This window comes from Xenopus laevis, chromosome 1S (genome assembly GCF_017654675.1).
Source record: "Xenopus laevis strain J_2021 chromosome 1S, Xenopus_laevis_v10.1, whole genome shotgun sequence".
NCBI lineage: Eukaryota > Metazoa > Chordata > Amphibia > Anura > Pipidae > Xenopus > Xenopus laevis.
The window spans coordinates 16,459,407-16,483,973 of record NC_054372.1 but is presented as its reverse complement, the minus strand read 5'-3'; the positions used below and the strand labels follow the sequence as shown (position 1 = coordinate 16,483,973).

General features: G+C 38.7%; 1 protein-coding gene across 2 annotated transcripts in view; it reads right to left on the bottom strand.

Annotated features, from left to right (window-relative positions):
* Nucleotides 1-24,567, bottom strand: part of jakmip1.S (janus kinase and microtubule interacting protein 1 S homeolog) — a 94,834-nt gene that overhangs the window by 12,164 nt on the left and 58,103 nt on the right. Inside the window, exons 9-17 of one of the 2 annotated variants that reach the window (XM_041579400.1) lie at nucleotides 21,992-22,120; nucleotides 19,509-19,637; nucleotides 18,476-18,559; nucleotides 16,500-16,562; nucleotides 15,438-15,536; nucleotides 8,633-8,734; nucleotides 6,264-6,317; nucleotides 4,944-5,009; nucleotides 2,543-2,611 (exon numbers count right to left, since the gene is read on the bottom strand). In XM_041579400.1, coding sequence (XP_041435334.1) covers nucleotides 2,543-2,611; nucleotides 4,944-5,009; nucleotides 6,264-6,317; nucleotides 8,633-8,734; nucleotides 15,438-15,536; nucleotides 16,500-16,562; nucleotides 18,476-18,559; nucleotides 19,509-19,637; nucleotides 21,992-22,120 — 795 coding nt within the window. Of the gene's footprint in view, nucleotides 1-2,542; nucleotides 2,612-4,943; nucleotides 5,010-6,263; nucleotides 6,318-8,632; nucleotides 8,735-14,984; nucleotides 15,537-16,499; nucleotides 16,563-18,475; nucleotides 18,560-19,508; nucleotides 19,638-21,991; nucleotides 22,121-24,567 lie in introns of those variants that run through there. The other variant, XM_041579401.1, reaches the window with a different exon arrangement.

Below are 24,567 nucleotides of genomic sequence, written 5' to 3'. Positions count from 1 at the left end.
ACACAGCAGCTTGTTTATATAAACTAAAGTAGTACTTATCTGTTATCTACTGTGTATCCTGTGCTTGAATGGCTGCCCCCATTGCTACACAACAGCTTGTTTATATAAACTATAGTAGTACTTATCTGTTATCTACTGTGTATCCTGTGCATGAATGGCTGTCCCCATGGCTACACAGCAGCTTGTTTATATAAACTATAGTAGTACTTATCTGTTATCTACTGTGTATCCTGTGCTTGAATGGCTGCCCCCATTGCTTCACAGCAGCTTGTTTATATAAACTATAGCAGTACTTATCTGTTATCTAATGTGTATCCTGTGCTTAAATGGCTGCCCCCATTGCTACACAGCAGCTTGTTTATATAAACTATAGTAGTACTTATCTGTTATCTACTGTGTATCCTGTGCTTGAATGGCTGCCCCCATGGCTACACAGCAGCTTGTTTATATAAACTATAGTAGTACTTATCTGTTATCTCCTGTGTATCCTGTGCTTGAATGGCTGCCCCCATGGCTACACAGCAGCTTGTTTATATAAACTATAGTAGTACTTATCTGTTATCTACTGTGTATCCTGTGCATGAATGGCTGTCCCCATGGCTACACAGCAGCTTGTTTATATAAACTATAGTAGTACTTATCTGTTATCTACTGTGTATCCTGTGCTTGAATGGCTGCCCCCATTGCTTCACAGCAGCTTGTTTATATAAACTATAGTAGTACTTATCTGTTATCTAATGTGTATCCTGTGCTTAAATGGCTGCCCCCATTGCTACACAGCAGCTTGTTTATATAAACTATAGTAGTACTTATCTGTTATCTACTGTGTATCCTGTGCTTGAATGGCTGCCCCCATGGCTACACAGCAGCTTGTTTATATAAACTATAGTAGTACTTATCTGTTATCTCCTGTGTATCCTGTGCTTGAATGGCTGCCCCCATGGCTACACAGCAGCTTGTTTATATAAACTATAGTAGTACTTATCTGTTATCTACTGTGTATCCTGTGCATGAATGGCTGTCCCCATGGCTACACAGCAGCTTGTTTATATAAACTATAGTAGTACTTATCTGTTATCTACTGTGTATCCTGTGCTTGAATGGCTGCCCCCATTGCTTCACAGCAGCTTGTTTATATAAACTATAGTAGTACTTATCTGTTATCTAATGTGTATCCTGTGCTTAAATGGCTGCCCCCATGGCTACACAGCAGCTTGTTTATATAAACTATAGTAGTACTTATCTGTTATCTACTGTGTATCCTGTGCATGAATGGCTGTCCCCATGGCTACACAGCAGCTTGTTTATATAAACTATAGTAGTACTTATCTGTTATCTACTGTGTATCCTGTGCTTGAATGGCTGCCCCCATTGCTTCACAGCAGCTTGTTTATATAAACTATAGTAGTACTTATCTGTTATCTAATGTGTATCCTGTGCTTAAATGGCTGCCCCCATTGCTACACAGCAGCTTGTTTATATAAACTATAGTAGTACTTATCTGTTATCTACTGTGTATCCTGTGCTTGAATGGCTGCCCCCATGGCTACACAGCAGCTTGTTTATATAAACTATAGTAGTACTTATCTGTTATCTCCTGTGTATCCTGTGCTTGAATGGCTGCCCCCATGGCTACACAGCAGCTTGTTTATATAAACTATAGTAGTACTTATCTGTTATCTACTGTGTATCCTGTGCATGAATGGCTGTCCCCATGGCTACACAGCAGCTTGTTTATATAAACTATAGTAGTACTTATCTGTTATCTACTGTGTATCCTGTGCTTGAATGGCTGCCCCCATTGCTTCACAGCAGCTTGTTTATATAAACTATAGTAGTACTTATCTGTTATCTAATGTGTATCCTGTGCTTAAATGGCTGCCCCCATTGCTACACAGCAGCTTGTTTATATAAACTATAGTAGTACTTATCTGTTATCTACTGTGTATCCTGTGCATGAATGGCTGTCCCCATGGCTACACAGCAGCTTGTTTATATAAACTATAGTAGTACTTATCTGTTATCTACTATGTATCCTGTGCTTGAATGGCTGCCCCATGGCTACACAGCAGCTTGTTTATATAAACTATAGTAGTACTTATCTGTTATCTAATGTGTATCCTGTGCTTGAATGGCTGCCCCCATGGCTACACAGCAGCCTGTTGATATAACTATAGTAGTGTTTCTGAAGCAAAAACATCAGTTTTACCAGTGCAGGGCAACACTGCATTATATTTTAATTACTTTAAAACGCTTTCATTTTTTGATGTTACTGTTCCTTTAAATGCAATCAATGCAGTCCTGCAACATGCATTTATTAGAAGTTATGGTTCTCTGCTGTCAGTAATATGTTTCCTTTTAACCAGGGAAAAAGTAGACAGGACAACTTTGGTTCCTGCATGTACATTGCCTAGTGTACCTTGTACTGGGAATATACTTTCTTTAGAGGCCTGGGTGAGCACGTGGGTTATTTTCTGCAAGAATACTGAACACATTATACTCCTCAGATCAGAAGGACATTTACTGCTTTTTCTTTTCTTACCTTCTCATTTTCCAGGTCAATCATTTTCTGTGTGAGGGCAGCTTCTGTGACTTCAATCTGTTTCAGCCACTACAGACAGAGCAAGCACAGAGACAAGGAATGAATCAACTATAAGATTTCTATGTTGTCTTAATGGGTGTTATTGAGTTTTTTTAAATAAGAAATTATAGTTGCAGTAAGTGACTTTTAGCATAAAAATGTCCAAAATATAAAGGCTGTCCTGGCTAAATGTGACAAATAAAAAGTAAGTAAAGGATTATACAGCATTCATTCATTAAACTTATTATAACAGCATTCATTAAACATGATTAGTGAGCTTACTAGAAGGTGAAGCACACAGTTTCCAATGGGAAAGCCACTGCTACAGGCCCACCAAATAAAGAATGAAGAAATAGGAAATGGTCACTGAGAAGCTTCAGGAGAAATCAAGATTATTCAACCCAATGTATGACAACCTGATGCCTCCAAATTTGTTTTACATCACATTTGAGAGATTGCGGGAGAGGGGGGGGAAGGCAAATATTCCAATTCAACCCACTCAATCATGTCATATTGATCAGTCTGGTCACTGGCAAATGTCACAAGTATTAAAAGAGCAGGAAAGGCTTCGTACACTTGGGGGTGCCAAATGTTAGGCACCCCAAGTGATTGTACTGACTTACCTGAAACCCTGGGCCGGTGCTCCTATCAGCAGAAAACTGCACCGGCCCAGGGTTATACCAGTGAGCACTTTTCGCGATCTTCTTTCGTCTTCTTTCGTCACAGCTGCGCATGCACGGTAGAACAAAAAGCTGAACTTTAACTAAAAAGTTGGCTATTTCGCTCAACTGCGCATGCATTTGCCCCTGGAAATTTGAAGGAAGAAGAAGACGGAAGAAGATCACTCCCTGGTGCTCACTGGTATAACCCATGGCCAGTGCAGTTTTCTGCTGATAGGAGAACCGGCCCAGGGTTTCAGGTAAGTCAATACAATCACATGGGGGTGTCTAATATTTGGCACCCCCAAGTGCACCAAGCCTTTCCTTCTTCTTTAAGTAGTTGTTATGATGTGGCCATGTGAGCCCCTTTCTAACACAGTTGTTGTTATGAGACCCCACTGGAACAGATGTAGGGTCCACGGGATATTGTGAAGTGTAGTCACTGCTGGATAAGAGAATCATAGTTCAAGGTAGGTCAGAGGAGGTCTGGGCAGGTTTTAGACAAGCAGACACACACAAGATTAGGAAAAAACTAGCAATGGTAAGGGACATAGAAACAGCTCTAAGCTATGACCAAGGATATTCAGTGCATATCTAGACAGATCTGTGCATGTTCCATGTAACCATATAATCTAAACAGCACAAGAACCCCTGGGTAACAGGTGTCTCTAGCCTTCAAGATTAGTTTTTAGAGACTAGACAAAACAATGCTCGAGGGTTTACAATTCCATAGAAGGGTATTGATCATAATTTAAATTAATTTTAATCTTGTAGCTGTTAATTCAATAAATATTGATCAATGTTTATTATATTTATTAACCACAATTTGGTCAACTCATTACAAATGAATAAATGCGATTGGATTAATTGTTCAATCCAAAACAATTTTTGATAAACAGACCACCAGTTTTATTCCACCATTTATTACTGCACAGCAGGTTTTCTACATAGTAGTTCCCAAACTTTAGAGGATTGAAAGGAGGGCTCAGCCTGAATGCCAGTTGGGGCATGGATTGGGGAGAGTTGCCATTTGCTTTCTTAGATACAACTGAAAGTCCACCATGAATGTCAGATTTCATCTTTGTATCCAATGCCCTAGATATCCCTAACACTAAGCAGAGTGACAAAAATACTCATATTTACACCAATTTCAGAAGCTACTTGGTGCCCTGATCAAAAGTTGGACCTTCAAGAGGGCCCTGAACCTTTAGGTGGGGCTTGACCTATAAAAAGTTTGACAAGAATTAATCTAGAGTAATAGTTATAGAATATTTTGCCTGGTGAAGAATGAGAAAAAAAACTGCTTATCTGTGTTAATGTATTATATTAGTACATATCTTCAACAATGAACACAAATATTTTAATATCAAAACTCCATATCTCATCTGAAAACATAAACTTAAACTTGTTCAAATATTGACTTTACTTCTCACAAAGGGATAAAGAAATATAAACACCTGTCTCAGGAGACGGAAGTCAGCACAGTAAGGTCGTGGGTGGGGAGAGATGAAGGAACAGGTCAACCCTAACCCACTCGCAACCCAACGATGGTGTGTGGAAGTCGGCCTGAACCCACCCAACCCACTGGTGTCAGAGATGGCCCGCACATCATTAATGACAATGGGCATTTTGGCAGCAGCCAAGCAATACAACAAGTATTGAAACAGTATTATTATTATTATGCATTGTACAGTAACATGTACCTTTTCACAGAGAGACAGCACTGTCCCTGCTTGTATGACCGCCACCTGTTCCTCATTCCTCAGGTTCTGAAAGTAAAAATTGTGACAAATAAGATATTCTCAAATTCAGGGCAGTATTAAGGGCATTTTTTCTGTAGTTTATTAAATAATAATTTAAATACTGTGAACACAGGAATTCTTACGTCATACAACTAAATACAGGGTTAGCAGAAAGCCTTCATCTGTTTTAATCTGCCACTACTGTACATCTGGGTAGTGCAGACTGGACTAGTTATGTCGTTTGTTGGGTAATGTAAGAAAAGACACAGGGTCTAGTAAACCAGAAACATCAATCACATGTTTATTGTCAAACAGGTGATGGGTAAATACTCCCTTCTGATTGGTTGGTATGGGTTATTAGGAGTGCAAACCTTGCACCATTACCCCATTACTATAAAAATACTTCCCATGAGGGTATAATATTTGTGGCAGATTCTCATGCTGTTTGGTGAAGTCATGAGCCATTTACTATGACTAGTGTTGGCCGAATAAATTTGCCAGGCATGGATTTACGGTGAATTTCCGCGATTTGCCGCCGGTGAATATTTTTGCCAAACTGAGGAGAAAATTTGCTGGCTGAAAATTTGCTACGACAAAAAAAAAATGTGTCGCACGCATAAAAATTGTTGTGCATCAAAATTATTCAGACGCCCATTTACTTTAACGCATTTGGACAAAATAGTCACTCATGACGCCCATTGACTATTTTTTTGGCGAAACAAAATGGGACAGATTCGGCCATCACTAACTATGACCCTAGATGCAAGTGCTAGAGCACTAAGGGGCCAAAAGTTGGGGCTCCTAATGTTCATTTAAAATCACTTGCACCTGGATTCTTTGTGCTCCCTGTATTTTGTGCCGGAAGATTGAAGGAAAGGAATCCCTGTCCTAAACAACTGGCATAGAGTGGTTGGTAAGTAAATAGATCTGTTTTGGCTTTGCCAAAAAACAAATACGTGAATCTAAGTACAGATATGGAACCTGTTATCCAGAATCTACAAGCAATTTGGATCTTCATACCTTAAGTCTACTAGAAAATCATATAAACATTAAATAAACCCAATAGGCTGGTTTTGCTTCCAATAAGGATTAGTTATATCTTAGTTGGGATCAAGTACAAGGTATTGTTTTATTATTATAGAGGAAAGAGAAATGTGGATTATTTGGATAATGGAAGATATGGAAGACGGCTTCTGAGCTTTCTGGATAATGGGTTTCCGGATAACGGATCCCATTCCTGTAATATAGGGGAACATTGCATATATATATATATATATTTACCCCATTATCTCCTAGGATGTCAAGCTTCTTCATGAGTTCTGAGATATCCACATCCTGGAAAAAAGAAGCCAGACAATGAATAACAGTGTCACACAGAAAAGGGCTATGAATGACTGAGTGAATCCAGGATGAATGTAACACAAGGCTAAAACTGAACATAGTATGCTACATATTGGAAGATTAATAGTTAGTGGATATGGGTACCCTATAAAATGCGTCTGTTGACCAACATCACTACTCAGCCATGGATCTGGAATATGGCATTAGTAGATGGAGCAACCTTTACCGACCCATCTGGCACGCACAATCTCATCCTTTTATTCAAGAAAATTGCTGGTGTACCGTGGACTTCATTCCTACCAGATACAACAATCAAGTCTACTCTATTTGTAATAAGAAACCATCTCCAGGTACCCTTGTATTTTACATTTCTGGCATATTAAAGCAGTGATAGAATAAATAAAGGATATAAACAGTCACACTATTAATATGTACAGGTATGGTATCTGTTATCCAGAATGCCCAGGACCTGGGGTTTTCCAGATAATGGATCTGTCCATAATTTGGATCTTCATACCTTAAGTCTACTAGAAAATCATGTAACCATGAAATAAACCCAAAAGACTGGTTTTGCTTTGAATAAGGATTAATTATATCTTAGTTTGGATCGAGTACAAGGTACTGTTTTATTATTACAGAGAAAAGGGAAATCATTTTGAAAAATTTAGATTATTTGGATAAAATGGAGTGTATGGGCCATTCCGTAATTCAGAGCTTTCTGGATAATGGGTTTCCGGATAATGGATCCCATACCTGAAATAATACCAGCAAATAATAAATAAACTTAGAAAAATATATAATTGCACAATTATATGCCTTACCATTTGCTTTTGTTTAGGTGCCATTGCCAATCCAATGATAACTATCTCCTAATTGTAGTCTATGTTTAAAATAAAGATTTTTTAAAGTCGGCTCAATAAGTCAAGCTTAGTCCCTGGATGAGTCAAACATAAAACAGGGGGAAACACTAGTGAGTCACTGATTTCTCTGATGTCATGGATTGCTCTACTGTCTGACCGCATGAGTCAGCTTCTTTCTGCCTAGTGGGAAACAGATATTAAATACCCACTACAGCTCAACAGATTTTTTTTAGCTATTACATTTTCCATTTTAAACCATAAATCCAAACCTATATTTATGTTTGATGATGTAAACTTGAAACAAGGAAGGCTTCTATGTAACATTTTTAGTTGTCAAATTACTGTAATTGATTGTCTTTAGAGATATTTTACTGTGTTTCCTAATTTAGGGCATTATGTTTAATTTAAAGTCCTCCAGCTCAACTAACATTCACCAAAAGTACTAGAATGCTTGGAAGAGCAGTAGTTGTAACAGGTGAAGTCTTGGGATGATGCCCAATATTGAATCAATAGAAGTGATGGGCGAATTTATTCGCCAGGTGCAAATTCCTGGCGAAGTTGCGCGATTTGCCGCCAGTGAATACATTTGCGAACCGCCCGCGAGAATTCATTGGCGAAAATTAGCCGGCATCGAAAAAAAACGGACGCCGGCGTCAAAAACGCAGTTTTGCTAGTTTTTCACCATTTCGTGAATTTCGCTGGAAATTCGTAAATTTTTCGGCGAAACGACGCAAATTCGCCCATCACTAATCAATAGTTGTGTATTTATAACATGGATTGCTGATTGCAGTAAAGGCCTGGCACAGCATTAAAAAGGAGGAAACCCAGAATCTGGTGATGTCCATGAGTTCAGTTTTTTAATTTGTCTAATTACTTTTGAGCCCCTGAAATGAAGTGATTGTGTTAAAAAAAAGGCTTTAGCTCCTCACATTTTTATGCAATCGTTTGGTTCAACCAATTGAATTAAAGCTGAAAGTCTGCAGTTGAATTTAAAATTCATTGTGGTCATGTACAGAACCAAAATTAGAAAAAAATTGTCTCTGTCCAAAGATTTATGGGCCAAACTGTGTTTATATTATACGCATCAATGTAGTGTTCTTGTGCAATAGAATTATGTATTGCTGTGATAAGTACAAGTATAGGATCCTTTATCCGGAAACCCATTATCCAGAACAAATGATTTCCTTTTTCTCAGTAATAATAAAACAGTAGATTGTACTTGATCCAAACTAAAATATAATTAATCCTTATTGGAAGCAAAGCAAAGGTTGGTGGAAATGGAGTCCCAACCACAGTAGTAGAAGAAGGAGTTTTTTTTGTTTGGCTCTTGGGGAATAAGCTGCAAATGTTATCCTCTATCATCAGCTAGATCTTAATGATTGCGGTTTCCCAAAGTGTTAATGGTAATGAAACACAAGTAGGCCACTAGGTAAGTGAAGCTGCATCTACCTTAATTCCTTCCTGATGACAGAAGAGCTGCAGAGCACTTCCATTGTTTTCTGGGAAGTTGGTTATATGGAAGTTAAATACTGGAGACCTTCGTTCTCTCTCCTGATGAAAAATGTGTTATTTTACAATTTTTTTTCCTATGAGAACACCTTGGATTGTGCACACACACACACACACAGATATTACTATAGGTTTCCCCAGGCTTGTTCTAAAAACAACATTATCTCGTTGGATGGTAAAAACCTGGAGTACAAATACAAGTGATTAACCACCCCAAGGGTTTGCCATCCATGTGATAATGTAACATGGGGAAGACCTTTATCTATTTCAGAACCACTGTGCTTTTATCCTTACTTACTGAACGTCACACTTTATTGTACAGAACAATAAAAATCTTCATACCGTTGGCTCCTGTTATGCAATAGAATAAACTCTACAAAGTCTGAAAAGATGGGAAATGTTTTGTATAAAACAACAAAGACATTGAATATAATAAGGTTTATACATCTGGACACATAAAGGGTGTGCAAAAGATTTAGAGATTTTGCAAAAGAAAAAGATGTAACATGATTGATTAATCAGAAGCATAACAATAGGTGCGAAGATTGTTACAAGGCCCCCTGTTTGCATTGTAGTTCATACCATAATACAGGGGTCCCCAACCTTTTATACCCATGAGCCACATTTAAATGTAAAAAAGCGTTTGGGAGTAACACATAAGGGGTGCCACATAAGGGCTGTGATTGGCTATTGGCAGTCCTTATGTAGACTGGCATTCTACAAGAGGCTCTGTTTGGCAGTTCGTGGTTTTTATGCAACCAAAACTTGCCTCCAAACCTGGAATTAAAAAATAAGCAACTGCTTTGAGGCCACTGAAGGCAACAGCCAAGGGGTTGGGGAGCAACATGTTGCTCACGAGCCACTGGTTGGGGATCATTGCCATAATACCACTGTTGGTGAAGATATGGGTAATTAGCCACTCTCCAGCAATGCCCCACCTACCAGCCCCCCACCAAAATCTGATTTCTGCCACTAGACTGGAGAACATAGGTCTATATACATGGATAACTCAACATATATCTTTTGTACAGGTAAACCCCCGAATGGCAGATATTGGACAATGTAGCTACAACATTATGTACCATATAAAGAGGTTGGAAGTCATCGAGTTCAAGGTCAGAGGACTACTAAGAGAGCTTTAAGGCCTTCAACCTGCTCAAGCAGTCTATACATTTCTTTGTAGATTTGGGAATTTCTTCTTCTAAGAATCTGCCCTACGAATGTGCAATGTGCATTGTTAAACTAGGACAGAATAGTAAACTTGACTTCTAATATCTTCAGCATTTTTATTAGTGGGTACACTATCGGTTACTTTAACATGAGAACATTTCTATAGTTATTAAAAATAGTCTGGGTGTATCTGTTGGCCTATAGGCTTCACCCTTCATTCAGTTTGGAAGACTCCAACATGAGCAGAACACTTTGAGTTTGTGTGCTGACCAAAAATATTATCATTACGCCAACAGTACTCCCCCGAAAGGGCTCCAGTTTGAAGATCCAAATCTTCTAGCCCCAAGCATTTTAGATGGGAGTATATTATTTCTCATCTCCTGCATGATTTCATAAATAAATCCTTACAGTGATATCCCCATGCACCAATAATAATTTATGACATCACCATATGACCAATGATGACATCACAGAAACTTTTACATAGCATTTGTCCACATGTTCTATTTGCCAATGTCTATTTGTTCTATGCCAATGTTTAGCATGGAATGAAAACAAAGGTAGAGAGCCCATATCTGAAGTTAGCAAATAAAAATGGAGAGTTCATAGTTGCCCAACCCCCATGCTGCAGTTTCTCAACATTTCCATCCAACCCATCATGACAAATTTTGCTTTTTACTAGCTGTTGTTCTGACTTTACCGAGATTAACAGTCACACACTCTCCAGTGAGCAGCCTCTGTATTATAAGTCATAGCCAATAATTACTGCAAGATCATAGATCATTAGGTACCTTACCCTCGTGGGTGACATCGGATAAAGAGGGGATAGCGGGCTGGAAATAACAAACTTTTTTTGTCTGCAAGAAACTCAGATTGAATGCAAACTGTGTTCTTGTGTAGAAGATATTGTGTATACAATACTGCATATCTGCTGTACTAATTCCAATGTAAAAACACACTTTTTTATTAATAAGATTCAATCCATTTGTTCCATGTTTTCTTTTTAAAAGACATTATGAAGCCATTGCTTATGGTGAGGATAGAATTAAACTTCATGTTTTAAGTATTAAGGCATGATACAATAACCAGTTGTGAGCAAACATCTAAACTATCCAGTGATATTAAATCAAGGCCTATGCCGCTTGTGATGGCTTTCAGGTGTTTTGCCTGCATTACCCAAAGCCACCCCTTGATATTCTTTCCATAGAATTCAATGGGAATTTGTGAAAGCCAGATGATTGTAGCCTGAATACTTGACCTAGAATATTTTCAGGCTACAAATGCCTGAAAAACACCTTTATAGTTTCAGAGATAGCAGGAGCCGATTTAAAAACAAAACACCATTTTTAATTATCTCCAGTATACTTTAATTAAAAAATGTGTGCCGTTTTTATAAGAAACCTGACTGTATGCAGTGAAATTCTCCCTTCATTTACTGCTGTGGATAGGAATTGTCAGATGGTCCCTAACTGCTGAGCAGGGAAACAATCATACTTATGAACAGCAGGGGGAGCCCTTCTCAGCCATGCAGAACTCAAGCAGTTTGTTTGTTTCCCTGTAAAGCAGTCGCCGACAGTGTAGAGATTTGTATTGAATTTTATTTTTGCCTTTACATCCCCTTAACTGTTTCGAACTCCAGCTCATGGAGCCAGATTTAAACACATAAACTGGGATTCTATTTGGAGGATTATTTTGCTGTAGCCACTGGTTCTGCAGAGTTGGAGAAAGTTTGTATTAAACAATACAAAAACTATAAAATTCACATTCCATTCCATTCACATTGGCAATCCCTAAACCCAGACCACACTGAGCATGTGCGCAGTCTTGGTCTTGCAAAAATATTTAACACAGTTACAAGATGGTGACCCCCTGTAGCCAACTTTGAAAGCATAAATTATTTGTTTTATTAGACTTCTGGCACAGTAAGTTCATGTTTATGTTTAGTATACAAAATACAGCATTTCTAGCCTTATTCTATTTTAGACTTTACTTCCCCTTTAAGGCACATTCCTGAAAAATGCAACAGACAATGCCAAGCAGAGCAAAAGTTTTAATCAGCCCAGCAACATGGCTTAATGTGAAGGGATTACACAATGTTACAAATATTGTTATAAAATGAATTGAGTTTGAATAGGTCTAATACAGTGACATTAATAGCTAAGGAGAATATTAGTTCTCTCCAAAAGTTTGAAAATCATCTAAAACAGGAAGAAGCAAGGCAGAGTGTCTAAATATAAGTGCTAAAGCATCTGATTCTGATGGAATCCACCCCAAGTTCTAAGAGGATGAAGCTTCAAATAGATAATAATTGCCATTATTTGCGGACCTATGGGTATGTAGAGAAAGTGACTGGGTATCATTCACCCCATCCAAGCACAGAAAGTGAAATGGAGCTAAATTATGTGTTGTATAAATCTAATCTACCCAACATTACACATTGTTTCAGGCAATACAAAACCCAGTAAATCAGAAAACCTACAGTGTATATTTTTCATACCATTTATCAAGAGAGGGAGGCTGGGTAACTCTTATTTATGATATACGGACTCTTAGCAGAGTCAGACTCTGTAGTTATTTGAACATGACCTCATATGTTATCATAGAAAAGCAACTTCGATTTTAGTATTCATTTTTCTTTAATGAGTGCTTCAGTAAAGGAAAACATAGTGAATATTAGGCTTAACAAATGTAAATATACATGCTTTCCACATGCATTCTTTACTCCTCTGGAAGCAGTTGTGACCTGATCCCTTCATCAGCCTAACAATGCAGGTCCCCATCCCAAAATCAAAATCCCATCACTTATAGTTTAGTTAGCAAACATCAAGAAAAGACTTCTTTGCTCTACTCATTCTCAAGAGTTTGGGAATACTTATTTTTCATTGTGATTGAGCGGTTTGAGATGCTATGCAAACAAAAGCAAATTGGGACACTGGACATCATGTGTTTTCATTCTGACATGGTTTCCTTAGAGAGCCGCTGAGCTTAAAACACGGAGCACTGAGCAACCCTAGGTAGGCTATTGTTATGGCAGTACCTTATCTTTTTCTTTTTTGTCCCATGTATATTGGACTATTGTTTTTTTACTGAACAAGGACAGGCCAAAAGATGCAGTCTCTGATTACATTAATCACCTAGATGGACTTATAACTTGTATTCATTGGACTAAAATAGTTTTTTGTAAAATGCTGAATTAATTTCACACTGTCACTTTAAGTGGGGGGAGGTGATTTGTTCCACAAGAAGGTATTTAACTCCTATTTTGGCATATCCCTGATGGATTGGATAGGAGTTTTAAAATTAAAAGAAGAGAAAAATGGACATGCCCATAATACAAATTCCGTCCAAATCCCAGCTTTAGGTCAAATTTGAGAGCTGGTTATGGACTCTCAAGGCTGCAGGTTGATGGAGCATTCTGGAAACCAGGATGCTGGATAAACTGCCATTTTGCCTTAAATGGCAATTGCGGTTCTAAGGGAAACTATCACAGAGCTTTTACATATTCTCCTATGTGCATTTGCATCACTCTAGACACTTGTCTGCCAGCTCACTTAGGGTATTATTATGGAGGAGTCAGCTTAAAAAAATGTTTCAAGTGCTTTATAGCCCTTGTCCCTGGTGTTGGCATCACAAATCTGCATGTAAAAATGAGTGCAAACTGTGTCTAAAAGTAGATGCCAGCAGACAGGTTTATTCTTTATTATTTTATGGAAATGTCTCATGTCAATTCTCCACTCAGAGGGCCGGGCTTTTTAGCTACTTGTCTCCTCCTTAATACAAATCAGCTCCCAATGAATGGACTTAAGCTGACCATACATTTTAGGATCTGCTTGTTTTGTAGCCCAATATGGCCACCAACATGCATGGCCAAATTAGGAAGATCTGTTGGCCCCATTCTGCAGTCTTATGTGGACCCATTGGGAAAAAAACAGTATAACCTTAAAGGGGAAAAAACATTTTTCAAAATGAGTTAATAGTGCTGCTCCAGCAGAATTCTGTACTGAAATCCATTTCTCAAAAGAGCAAACAGATTTTTTCATATTCAATTTTGAAATCTGACATGGGGCTAGACATTTTGTCAGTTTCCCAGCTGCCCCAAGTCAGCTCTTTTGAGAAATGGATTTCAGTGCAGAATTCTGCTGGAGTAGCACCATTAACTGATGTGTTTTGAAAAAACATGTTTTCCAATGACAGGATCCCTTTAAAGAATTTCAATCCTGCATAATATTTTGCCCAGATATTGGTCTGGAAGAAAAATTTCAAGTGTAATGTGCCAATATTACACTTGAAGAAAGGCTGAATCAGATGTGTGCAGGGTAAAGCAGTTGCACATTAGTTACAGAGTGAAAGGCAAATCATTAAGGTAAAAATGTGATAGTTTCCCTTTAGGCTTTATGGTTTTTAATCAGTGCATGCGGAAACGTATCCAGTCACTGTACCATCCAGAAAAAGGTATGTTACAAACCAGGGGGTTGAGAAATGATACGGGCAAAGAGTAACCCATAGAGGCCCATTTATCAGACTCCGAATTTATCTCAATATTTCCTAAAAACAACTCCGACTAAATCCGCATGGGTTTTTTTTCCTGATTTATTAATACACTTTCCCGAAAATTTTGTTTGTGGAAAAAACAAACATTTTCAGGCTTTTCCAATCAAAAACACAGAATTTTTAACATTTTTGCCAGAAAACCAGAAAATCTTAGGGGGACATCTACCATTGACTTATATACAACCTAGGCAGGTCTGAGATGCCGGATTTTCGGATTCTGACTTTTCCATCCTTGGGGTATAATAAATCCCGAAAAATTTGTGGGTTTTTTTTTCTCCACAAAAAAATTTGGATTTCATAGTAAAAAAAACACATTTTTCAGGTTTTTGGCATTCGTTCTTTAATATCGTTTTTTAACTGCATTAGACCAGAAAAAATAACGGTTGCTATGGGTTTCTACTGGGTGCACATTGTACATGTGTTGCTTTCTATGCACCAAGTGTTAGCTTTGAGTGCCAAAATGCAATGAAATAACAAATAAACAGCATGCAGATGTCCGTTAAACTGTGGGCTTAACACATAATAGAAAATATACACAGGCAATGAAATGAAAGAAAATTGAGCAAATAAAGTCCAGTGCAAAACAAATATTTTTTTTTATTATATTACATTATTATTAATATTTTTAGAAAACTGAATTATAAAAAAAAAACAGCAATGCCCCCCAGGCTTTGAAAAACATGCTGAACATGCAGGGCTGCACAAAACATGACATTAAAAAGACGTTAGCATTACCAACATATGACATTGGTCACTGGTTAGACGTGCCGGAAATGACTGGATAGGAACTGGATCACATGTACAAACATTTATTAAGTGCAGTATTGTGTACATTCTTGTGCCAATTAGTAACCTTTCCTAATTAAGGCATTGGATTTATTGGTTATCCCTCAAAAAAGTAGAATTCCACGCCCGTATATCCAAGTGGTTCAGTGCAACACAAGAGCTAGTGCTAAATGTATTTAATTCGGGGCTGAAAGGAAATCTCTGCTCCAGCAGACAGTTTACAGATAGATTCTCTTACTTCCAGTTCTAGAACTCTGAATTCTAAGAGCTCATTCTGGTCCCTTGCATCCTGGATTTCATTTTTCAGCTGATTTTCTTCCAGTTCAAATCTGAACATCTAAGAGAGACAAAAAAAAATGAATTTGTCTGAATTGGTCATGGTTGCAATGGTGGTGCCATAATGTCAATGAATGTATTCATCTTAAAAGGATTTGTTGTGATACAGGGAGATGAATATGTCAAAAAAGGATCATATTCAGTACAGACAGACTTTAGCAAGCAATGATAATTAGGGCCCATTATAAACAAATTTGCACCTAGGCAGTAACCCATGGCACCCAATCAAATGTTTGCTTTGATTGTTGAACCTGCAGAGAATAGCCAGCAATTGATTGGTCGCTATAGGTTATTGCCCATGTGCAAATTTGCCCAGTGTTTATAAATATGGGCTTTATAAACACTGGGTAAATGTGCACATGGCCTTAAAGGGCATGTAAAGTCTAAAATAGAATAAGGCTAGAAATGTGGTATTTTGTATACTAAATATAAACATGAACTTACTGCACCACAAGCCTAATCAAACAAATCATTTATGCTTTCAAAGTTGGCTACAGGGGGTCACATCTTTGCAAGACTAAGACTGTGCACATGCTCAGTGTGGTCTGGGCTGCTTAGGGATCGTCATAAAAAAAGCTGCTTGAGTTCTGCATGGCTGGGAAGTAAGGCGGGGGCTCCCCCTGCTGTTCATAAGTATGATTGTTTCCCCGCTCAGCAGTTAGGGACCATCTGACAATTCCTATCCACAGCAGTAAATGAAGGGAGAATTTCACTGCATACAGTCAGGTTTCTTATAAAAATGGTACACATTTTTTAATTAAAGTATATTGGAGATAGGTTTCTTTTTCATTAAAGAAAGTAAAAGTGGGATTTTATTTTTTTGCCTTTACATGCCCTTTAAAGAGGAAAACCAACATACAATGGCAATTATAAGGAACAAACAGCTAAAGTCTTAGACCCCATGAGCCAAGCATTAGTTGTCTGAGATCTTGAGTTGGCCAGCCACTTGCTGCTTCTACATTACCTTCTCTAATAAATTCTGGTTCGTCTTAAGAAGTTGCTGTTTTTCTTCTACCCATCTTGAATCCTAAGGAAAAATACGGGAGAGAAACATGGTTATGAATATGTATAGAAGTGCCAACTTAGAATACAACTTTCGAATCTGCGAAGAATGGATCCGCAGCAATTGGGAACGTCAACTTAATCTTCAGTTTTTGCAAAGCGCATAAGTGTCACTGGCACAGTCTTGCCCCTGTGCCACCATTCTGTCCTTATGGTGCCAGTAGTTCTATTTTACCTGCTCCTGTAAGGGCCCCTCTCTGCAGGACCCAGGAAACCCACATCTATTTGCAGCCCTTAATGACAACTCCCATTTGTACATGTAGGAAATTGCCGACATCATATTTTGCAAAAAGAAGAAAAGCTAATCTGGACTCTGGATCTGGAACAGTTCTTGTTTACTTGGTGTTTTAAAACAAAACTCAAAGACTACCTCTGGGAGCACCTGGATAACACCTGAACGAGAACTGGCACTTATATGACAGTGTAACAAACTGTAACTTAAAAACACCCCAAATTATGTCTGTAAGTTACCCTCCCATTAAGACTGTAAGACCTAACTCCTCCATCCTTTTTCTACTTGACACTGGGCACTTAAGCGGTAGTTAAATTATATATATTTATGGGAATTGTATTTCTAATAATGCACTTATTGTTACTTTTTATTTCAATGACCCCTTGTTTGTTACTAATAACAGTGCTTTGTACAGTGCTTTGCCCTCAAGGAGCGCTATACAAATAAAAATATAGATACGTACATTATGGTCAACAGACTACCCCACTTCCCTTAAAGAAGAATTAAAGCCTAACTAAAGAAGTAGCTAGAAATGTTGTACATTATGTTTTGAGCTTCTGTACCAGCCCAAGGTAACCACAGCCCTTTAGCAGTAAAGATCTGTGTCTCCAAAGATGCCCCAGTAGCTCCCCATCTTCTTTTCTGCTGATTCACTGCACATGCTCTGTGCTGCTGTCACTTACTGAGCTTAGGGACCCACTCACAATATACAGTACACATAGAATAGAAATGTCACAATATAAGGCTGATTAGTAATTAATACAGATAATTACTACATGGCAGCACAGAAACCAGTGCAATTAGCATCAGAATTTAATAATCAGCAAACCTGTAGCATCAGCTTATATTACAGGGGAAGCTCATTTTCTGCTGGATAATTAGTGACGAGCCCTAAGCTTAGCTTCTCATCAGCCAATCAGAGCCCACTGAGCATGTGAGTGTCCAGACACTTTCCAAGATGGTGACCCCCTGTGACAAGTTTGAAGTCCTGGATCATTGCTGCTATTGACAAGCTGAAACTTTAGGCTGGTGCAATAAGTTCAGTATATAATGTATGGCATTTTTAGCCACATTCATTTCAAGGGTTTACTTCTCCTTTAAGCTCAGGCAGGAGTAGGAAGTAATGGTGGCTATTAAATGGAGAAGAGAGTTCATGAATCTACACCAAATAATTGGCAAAAAAGGGAACTGTAAAGCACCAGTGTTAAAGCTAGAAATCTTACATGTGCCTTACAATTTAGCTCCAATCCATGGCTCAGAACAGTAGTTTTAGAAAAGCTGAAGCATTTACGTTTGCTGATCACAGATAAAACATATATTAAGAAGTGAATAACAAGGTCTTGAGGCATCTCAACGCAACACACTCCCAGAATAATGAGAGGTCTGAGGGGTCTGGTCTCTATCTACCATTAACCCCAGGAATGAATCCATCTCCCATGAGCGTTTTAACAAATCATGATCTAGAATTTCCTTATAGACACCAACCTAAATGCCCAGTGCAAGTTAGAAACAATTTCTTCTGGTATAGATGAACCTAAAATTATGGGTGTTAGGATTTGTTAACAATGAGCTTCTGGGTGTAAGCTGCACCCAGCAGGACACAAACTGCATACCTACAAGTCAGAAAATAGACCCAAAGCTCTTACCTGGCCTCTCTCAGACAAAGAATTTTCTAAGTCTTCAATTTTTGCTTGGCATCGTAATAAGTCTGTTTGCAACTGCTCGCGAGTCTGAGGATGATATAAATGCATTAGAAGAGATAGGACTGCTATTAGGAATCACATGGCCCACCCACCCAGCCAAACAATTGAAAAAGAAAAAAAAAAAAAAACAGATTTAGGCTTTAATTCAATAGCTATTCTTATTTTGAATTACTTATATTTGTAATTAGACCCACTGACTTGTTGCTTGATTGCTAGGGTAATTAAGACCTGGCCACCACAGAGTTGTTAAAATTCCAAGCTAGGCAGCTTCACAGCAAAAAAAGCAAATATTTTAAGGGGATATATCACCCAGACATATAATATATATTATGCATAATATATGTATTATCTATAATAAAAGTCCATTTCAAATTAAAAATGAAACCCACATTCTTTTATTTATTAAAGCATTCATAGCTGTTGTAAACTCATTTAAAAATCTCAGCTGTCAATCAAATATTTTCTGCCCCTCCTCTATGCCTTAGGCAATTACTTTCACTTTCCATTCAGCACATCCTAGATGTCACTGCTCTCCCCACATTCCCCCGTTCTCTTAACCATTTAATTGTGTAGCCAGGGCATGGGGATGAACATCAGGTCCCCCATTCTGCTGCACAAACAAGATTCTGAGATGATACAAGGCTTGTCTTAATAACAGTGTCCACAAAATGGCTCCTGCCTGCCTGTTATAATTATGAATTCCCAGACTGAAGGAGACATGATTTAAATAATTTATACAGTGTAATTAAAGTTAATTTTGCCTGACTAATGTGATAAAAAAGGATTTGGAATAATTTTAAAGGTTCCTCTTTAAAAACAAACAAAAAAGTACATAAAATTGAAGGCCGACTGCAAATAGCATCTCTGTGAAAACAGATATTTTAGAAGGATCAGTTTAATAATAGAACAGACGGGGTACAAGTATAGAGTCACTAGTATCACAGTAGAAAAATGCTGATAAAACAAAAATGATTACTCTTGCTTCTCGTTCTGCGTCCAACGTTCCCCCTACTTGTTCCTGAAGAAGTGCATACGCTCTCTGTAAGGCTTGGTACTCTCGCGTCAATTGGCGGAACCTTAAATCCGATTCTTCCTTAGGCGTGTTCTTCAACGAGAAAAGGATCAAATAAGCGACATTCCCTGCGTTGTATAGTAAAACCAAAAGAACATTTCTCAAGCAGACTTAGGTTTTCGAACCAATGGCTCTTTGATTTGTCATATCTTGTGTTGCAGTAAATATTGTGAAGCACAGTTTAAAAAGCCAACTGGAAACCTAAAATCAAACGGTACTGGCACTATGGTCCTTAAAGGAGAACTTAACCCTAAAAATTAATATGGCCAAATATGTCATTTTATATAATGAACTTTTTGCACCAGCCTAAAGTTTTAGCTTGTCATTAGCAGCAATGATCCAGGACTTCAAACTTGTCACAGGGGGTCACCACCTTGGAAAGTGTCTGTGACACCAGGGTCGGACTGGGAGGCGTGGGGCCCACCGGGGCTACTGCCCCAGGGCCCCCCTCCGGCCGCCGCTACCGCTCCGGAGTGCTTTAGGGGACTAGTGCGCATGCGCGCGGTGCCGTGTTTGTGCGCAGGCGCGCGGCGCTACCTTTATGCGCATGCGCAGTTACTCTATTATACCGCGACCCCAAACAAAGTGGGGTCGTGCCGCCCCACTAAGTAGCGGATCTGGGCCGGCGGGGCCCACAAGAGCCCGGGGCCCACCGGGGTTTTTCCCGGTGTCCCGCCGGCCCAGTCCAACACTGTGTGACACTCACATGCTCAGTGGGCTCTGAGCAGCTGTTGAGAAGCTAAGCTTAGGGCTCCTCACTAATTATCCAGCAGAAAATGAGCTTCCCCTGTAATATAAGCTGATGCTACAGGTTTGCTGATTATTAAATTCTGATGCTAATTGCACTGGTTTCTGTGCTGCCATGTAGTAATTATCTGTATTAATTACTAATCAGCCTTATATTGTGACATTTCTATTCTATGTGTACTGTATATTGTGAGTGGGTCCCTAAGCTCAGTAAGTGACAGCAGCACAGAGCATGTGCAGTGAATCAGCAGAAAAGAAGATGGGGAGACTGGCAGTGGATGTGATTTACTTTGACTTTGCTAAATCATTTGACACAGTGCCACACAGGAGGTTACTGGTTAAATTAAGGAATTTTGGCCTGGAACATAGTATTCATACCTGGATAGAGAACTGGCTAAAAGATAGACTACAAAGAGTGGTGGTAAATGGAACATTTTCTAATTGGACCAGTGTTGTAAGTGGAGTACCGCAAGGCTCTGTACTTTTCTAGGGCATTAGTTATCCATCATAACTCAACAATAATCAAATTTATTGCATTTTAAACACCTTGCAATGATACCAAGAAATATATATCTACAGAACGTAAACTCATGCAGCATAAAAATAAACCTACAGATATCCCAAAGGCAGGGGCTCCAAACTTTTTGCCCTAACTTTTATTTAACTCGGGTCCACAAACTCATATAGAAATAATAACAATATACACGTCCATACGCACACTCACTCAATTACATATGGAGAACCCCTTGACACTGGGACTGTACAGTTCTGGGACCTGTTATCTAGAATGCTCGGGACCTGGGGCTTTGTGGATAATGGATCTTTCTGTAATTTGGTTTTTCATACCTTAAAGGGCATGTAAAGTCTAAAATAGAATAAGGCTAGAAATTCTGTATTTTGTATACTAAATATGAACTTACTGCACCACAAGCCTAATCAAACAAATAATTTATGCTTTCAAAGTTGGCTACAGGGGGTCACCATCTTGTAACTTTGTTAAACATCTTTGCAAGACTAAGACTGTGCACATGCTCAGTGTGGTCTGGGCTGCTTAGGGATCGTCATAAACAAAGCTGCTTGAGTTCTGCATGGCTGGGAAGTAAGGCGGGGACTCCCCCTGCTGTTCATAAGTATGATTGTTTCCCTGCTCAGCAGTTAGGGAATGTCTGACAATTCCTATCCACAGCAGTAAATGAAGGGAGAATTTCACTGCATACAGTCAGGTTTCTTATAAAAACGGTACACATTTTTTAATTAAAGTATATTGGAGATAAGTTTCTTTTTCATTAAAGAAAGTAAAAATGGGATTTTATTTTTTTGCCTTTACATGCCCTTTAAGTCTACTAGAAAATCATGTAAACATTAAATAAACCCAATAGACTGGTTTTGCTTCCAGTAAGGATTAATTATATTGTAGTTTGGATCAACTACAAGGTGCTGTTATTATTACAGAGAAAAAGGAAATCATTTTTAAAGATTTGGATTATTTGATTATAATGGGTCTAAGGGATAACAGGTTTCCGGGTAAAGGATCCCATACCTGTACATGAAAGCCACAAAATAGGAAGGTGGAAGAGAGAGAGTATGTACTGGAAGATCGCACGCAAGACTAAGGAAGAAAAGTCTGAACTACAGCTTACATCCTCTAGGTCTTCTTCAGGTGTTGCTGGTGTCCTGTCCGTTTTATCTGTTGTGTATGAGGTGACTGAAGAGGTTTCAGAATCCACGGATTCCTCGTCAAATCCAAAAAACGTCTCCACAACATGCCTCTAAATGTTAGGGAGAAAAGCAGCACATCAGCATGGAATTGGCTAGTCATTCTGATCACTACGCCTGTGTGACTTGCAAAATATCTGGACCTGACCCATATGAAAAAAAACAAACAAATGTCAGTGTGTTAGTCAACATGTACATTGCTGGAGAAAACCAATTTCATATCCATCAGCTTCATTCTGTAAAGAATTGCCCCCAACCCTGATAAAACAAGGCTCAGCATTCTACTCAGATACAAAATTATTTACATTTTTCTCTCTGGTTGAAGATGAGAAATCCATAGAATATTCTATACAGTGTCGGACTGGCCCACCGGGATACCAGGAAAAGTCCCGGTGAGCCAAGGTGTCAGTGGGCCCTCATGCTGCTAGACATTTGGCATATTTCATGGCTATTCCCAAATTCTATGAGAACAAAAAGGCCAAATAGATGGAATAATAGATTATAGTATGTAAAGTAAAGAGACTAGGAGAATAGAGGTTGAGGGAGGAGAAGAAGAACAATAGTACTAAAAGTGGGCCACTGGTCTAAGATTAATTGGTGGGCCCCTAGTCAAAGGTTTTTGGGTGGGCCCCTGGTGTCCCAGTCCTACACTGATTCTATACTCAATAGAAGACATCTCCAAGGTCTAACCTTCCATACTTGAGGCCTCACAGCAATTGATTTTCCTTGTCCAGTTACTCACAGCAACCAATCAAATATCTGAATTCATTCTTCTAAGAGCATTAGGCCAGTTAAAGCTCTTCACTGGTGCTGCACAGTTACACGGAAAATCACAGAAGAGCTGCATTCTGCCATATCCGAAAATCGGTTTTGCCCAGGCCCAAAACATTCTCAGAATAGCCTCCTCATACTAGTATTCAAATTACAGGTTCGAATCTCCAGAACGCTATTTTCCCAGTCCAGCAATCACTAGGGCTAATCAAGCGGTTTTGGACCCGACCCGTCAAAAATTGGAAAAAGGAGATGAAAGAAGGATGACAAAGTAAGGATAAAAGAAGATGGGAAGCAGAGTGGATCACCAATTATATTTAATGTCTGCATTAACTCATGTCTTGTGAGTATAATATACCACCGGGAGTAGTGCGGTCCGAAAAGTTTAATTCTCACTTTACAACAACTATTTGCAACACTGTGGAACTGTGATTTAAAGCTTGAAAAAGGGCTGGTTATGCCCGAAATGTTGCTTCACTTATTGCACAAATAAATTATATTTTCACTGAACCAGAGTGCTGCTGAAATTTGTTTTGGAATTTGGATCGGACCTGAGCAGACAGAGTCACAGTCGCAAAAAGCGGTGAGATTGATTGTGTAGCACTACTTTCTGTGTAAGCGATGTGATTTAAAGTGTGGGTTCTACTAAGCTATAATTAATTTCCTTTTTGTCTTTTTATTTTAAATTTTTTTCTATTTTTATTTTTTCACTTGATAATCACCATATGTTTATTTGATATTTTTTTCACCAATGAAAAACACTTCTATTTTGATACACATAAATTGAAATGTAAAGAGAGCACTACGGGTGTAACAAACAATTTTTCAAAATTACTACACTATATATATTTTTTTCTGTTTTTAATTTCCCCCTCAATAATCTGTGGCTTTTGAGGTATACAGTAATCCAATCCTGAACAGTGTCCTCATACTAGTATAAGGGATAATTGAGCTTCACTGTTCAAAAGTAAAATTACTGCCCTTCCAGCAAGCACAGAGTAAAGGTCACGCTGATTTTGCTTTAACAGAAAAGCTTATTGATAATGTCTGTGGAGAAGTGAACATGGATGTTCATTTCTAACCTGACCCTCCCTGCTGTAATCTGAGCCCAGAGCTATGAGGAGCAGGGAGAGACTCCCAGGCAGGTAGTTACATCACACCAAGCTAATATTGCAGCTGCTATCCTAAACAAACAGAGAGAGATTCTAGAGCTGTTTACTCAGGTATGGTAAAACTGCAGAATAAATAAAAAGTGTTATAGCTTTCACTATTGTGGCCAATATATTGGCAATAAAATACCTTGGTAGCAGAACCCCGGAAAAGACCAGGTGGGCCCCGGCCAGACCAGACCCCCTCTCTACTGATCTCCTGGCCCTATAAAAAAAAAAAAATTTGCGGGGCTCCACAGCGCCATCCACACATACTTGTGGCTCCTTTCGCACATGCACACACAGCGTAGCTCCTTTTCTGCATGCGCGGCTTCACAGTAGGAGGTCTGAAGGGGGGCCCTGGACAGTAGTCCCGGTGGGCCCAGGTCCCCCCAGTCCGACCCTGTTCAGAATGAATGGCTTAGTGGTGATTTAGTTAATTAGGGCATGTTAAATTAGTGCATTAAGTGGACTATATAGGCTGTGAAATATGTTGGCTCTATATAAATGCATGTTAATAATAATAATAATAATAATAATAATAATAGAAAACACCAACCCACTATGAATTCTTTGAAACA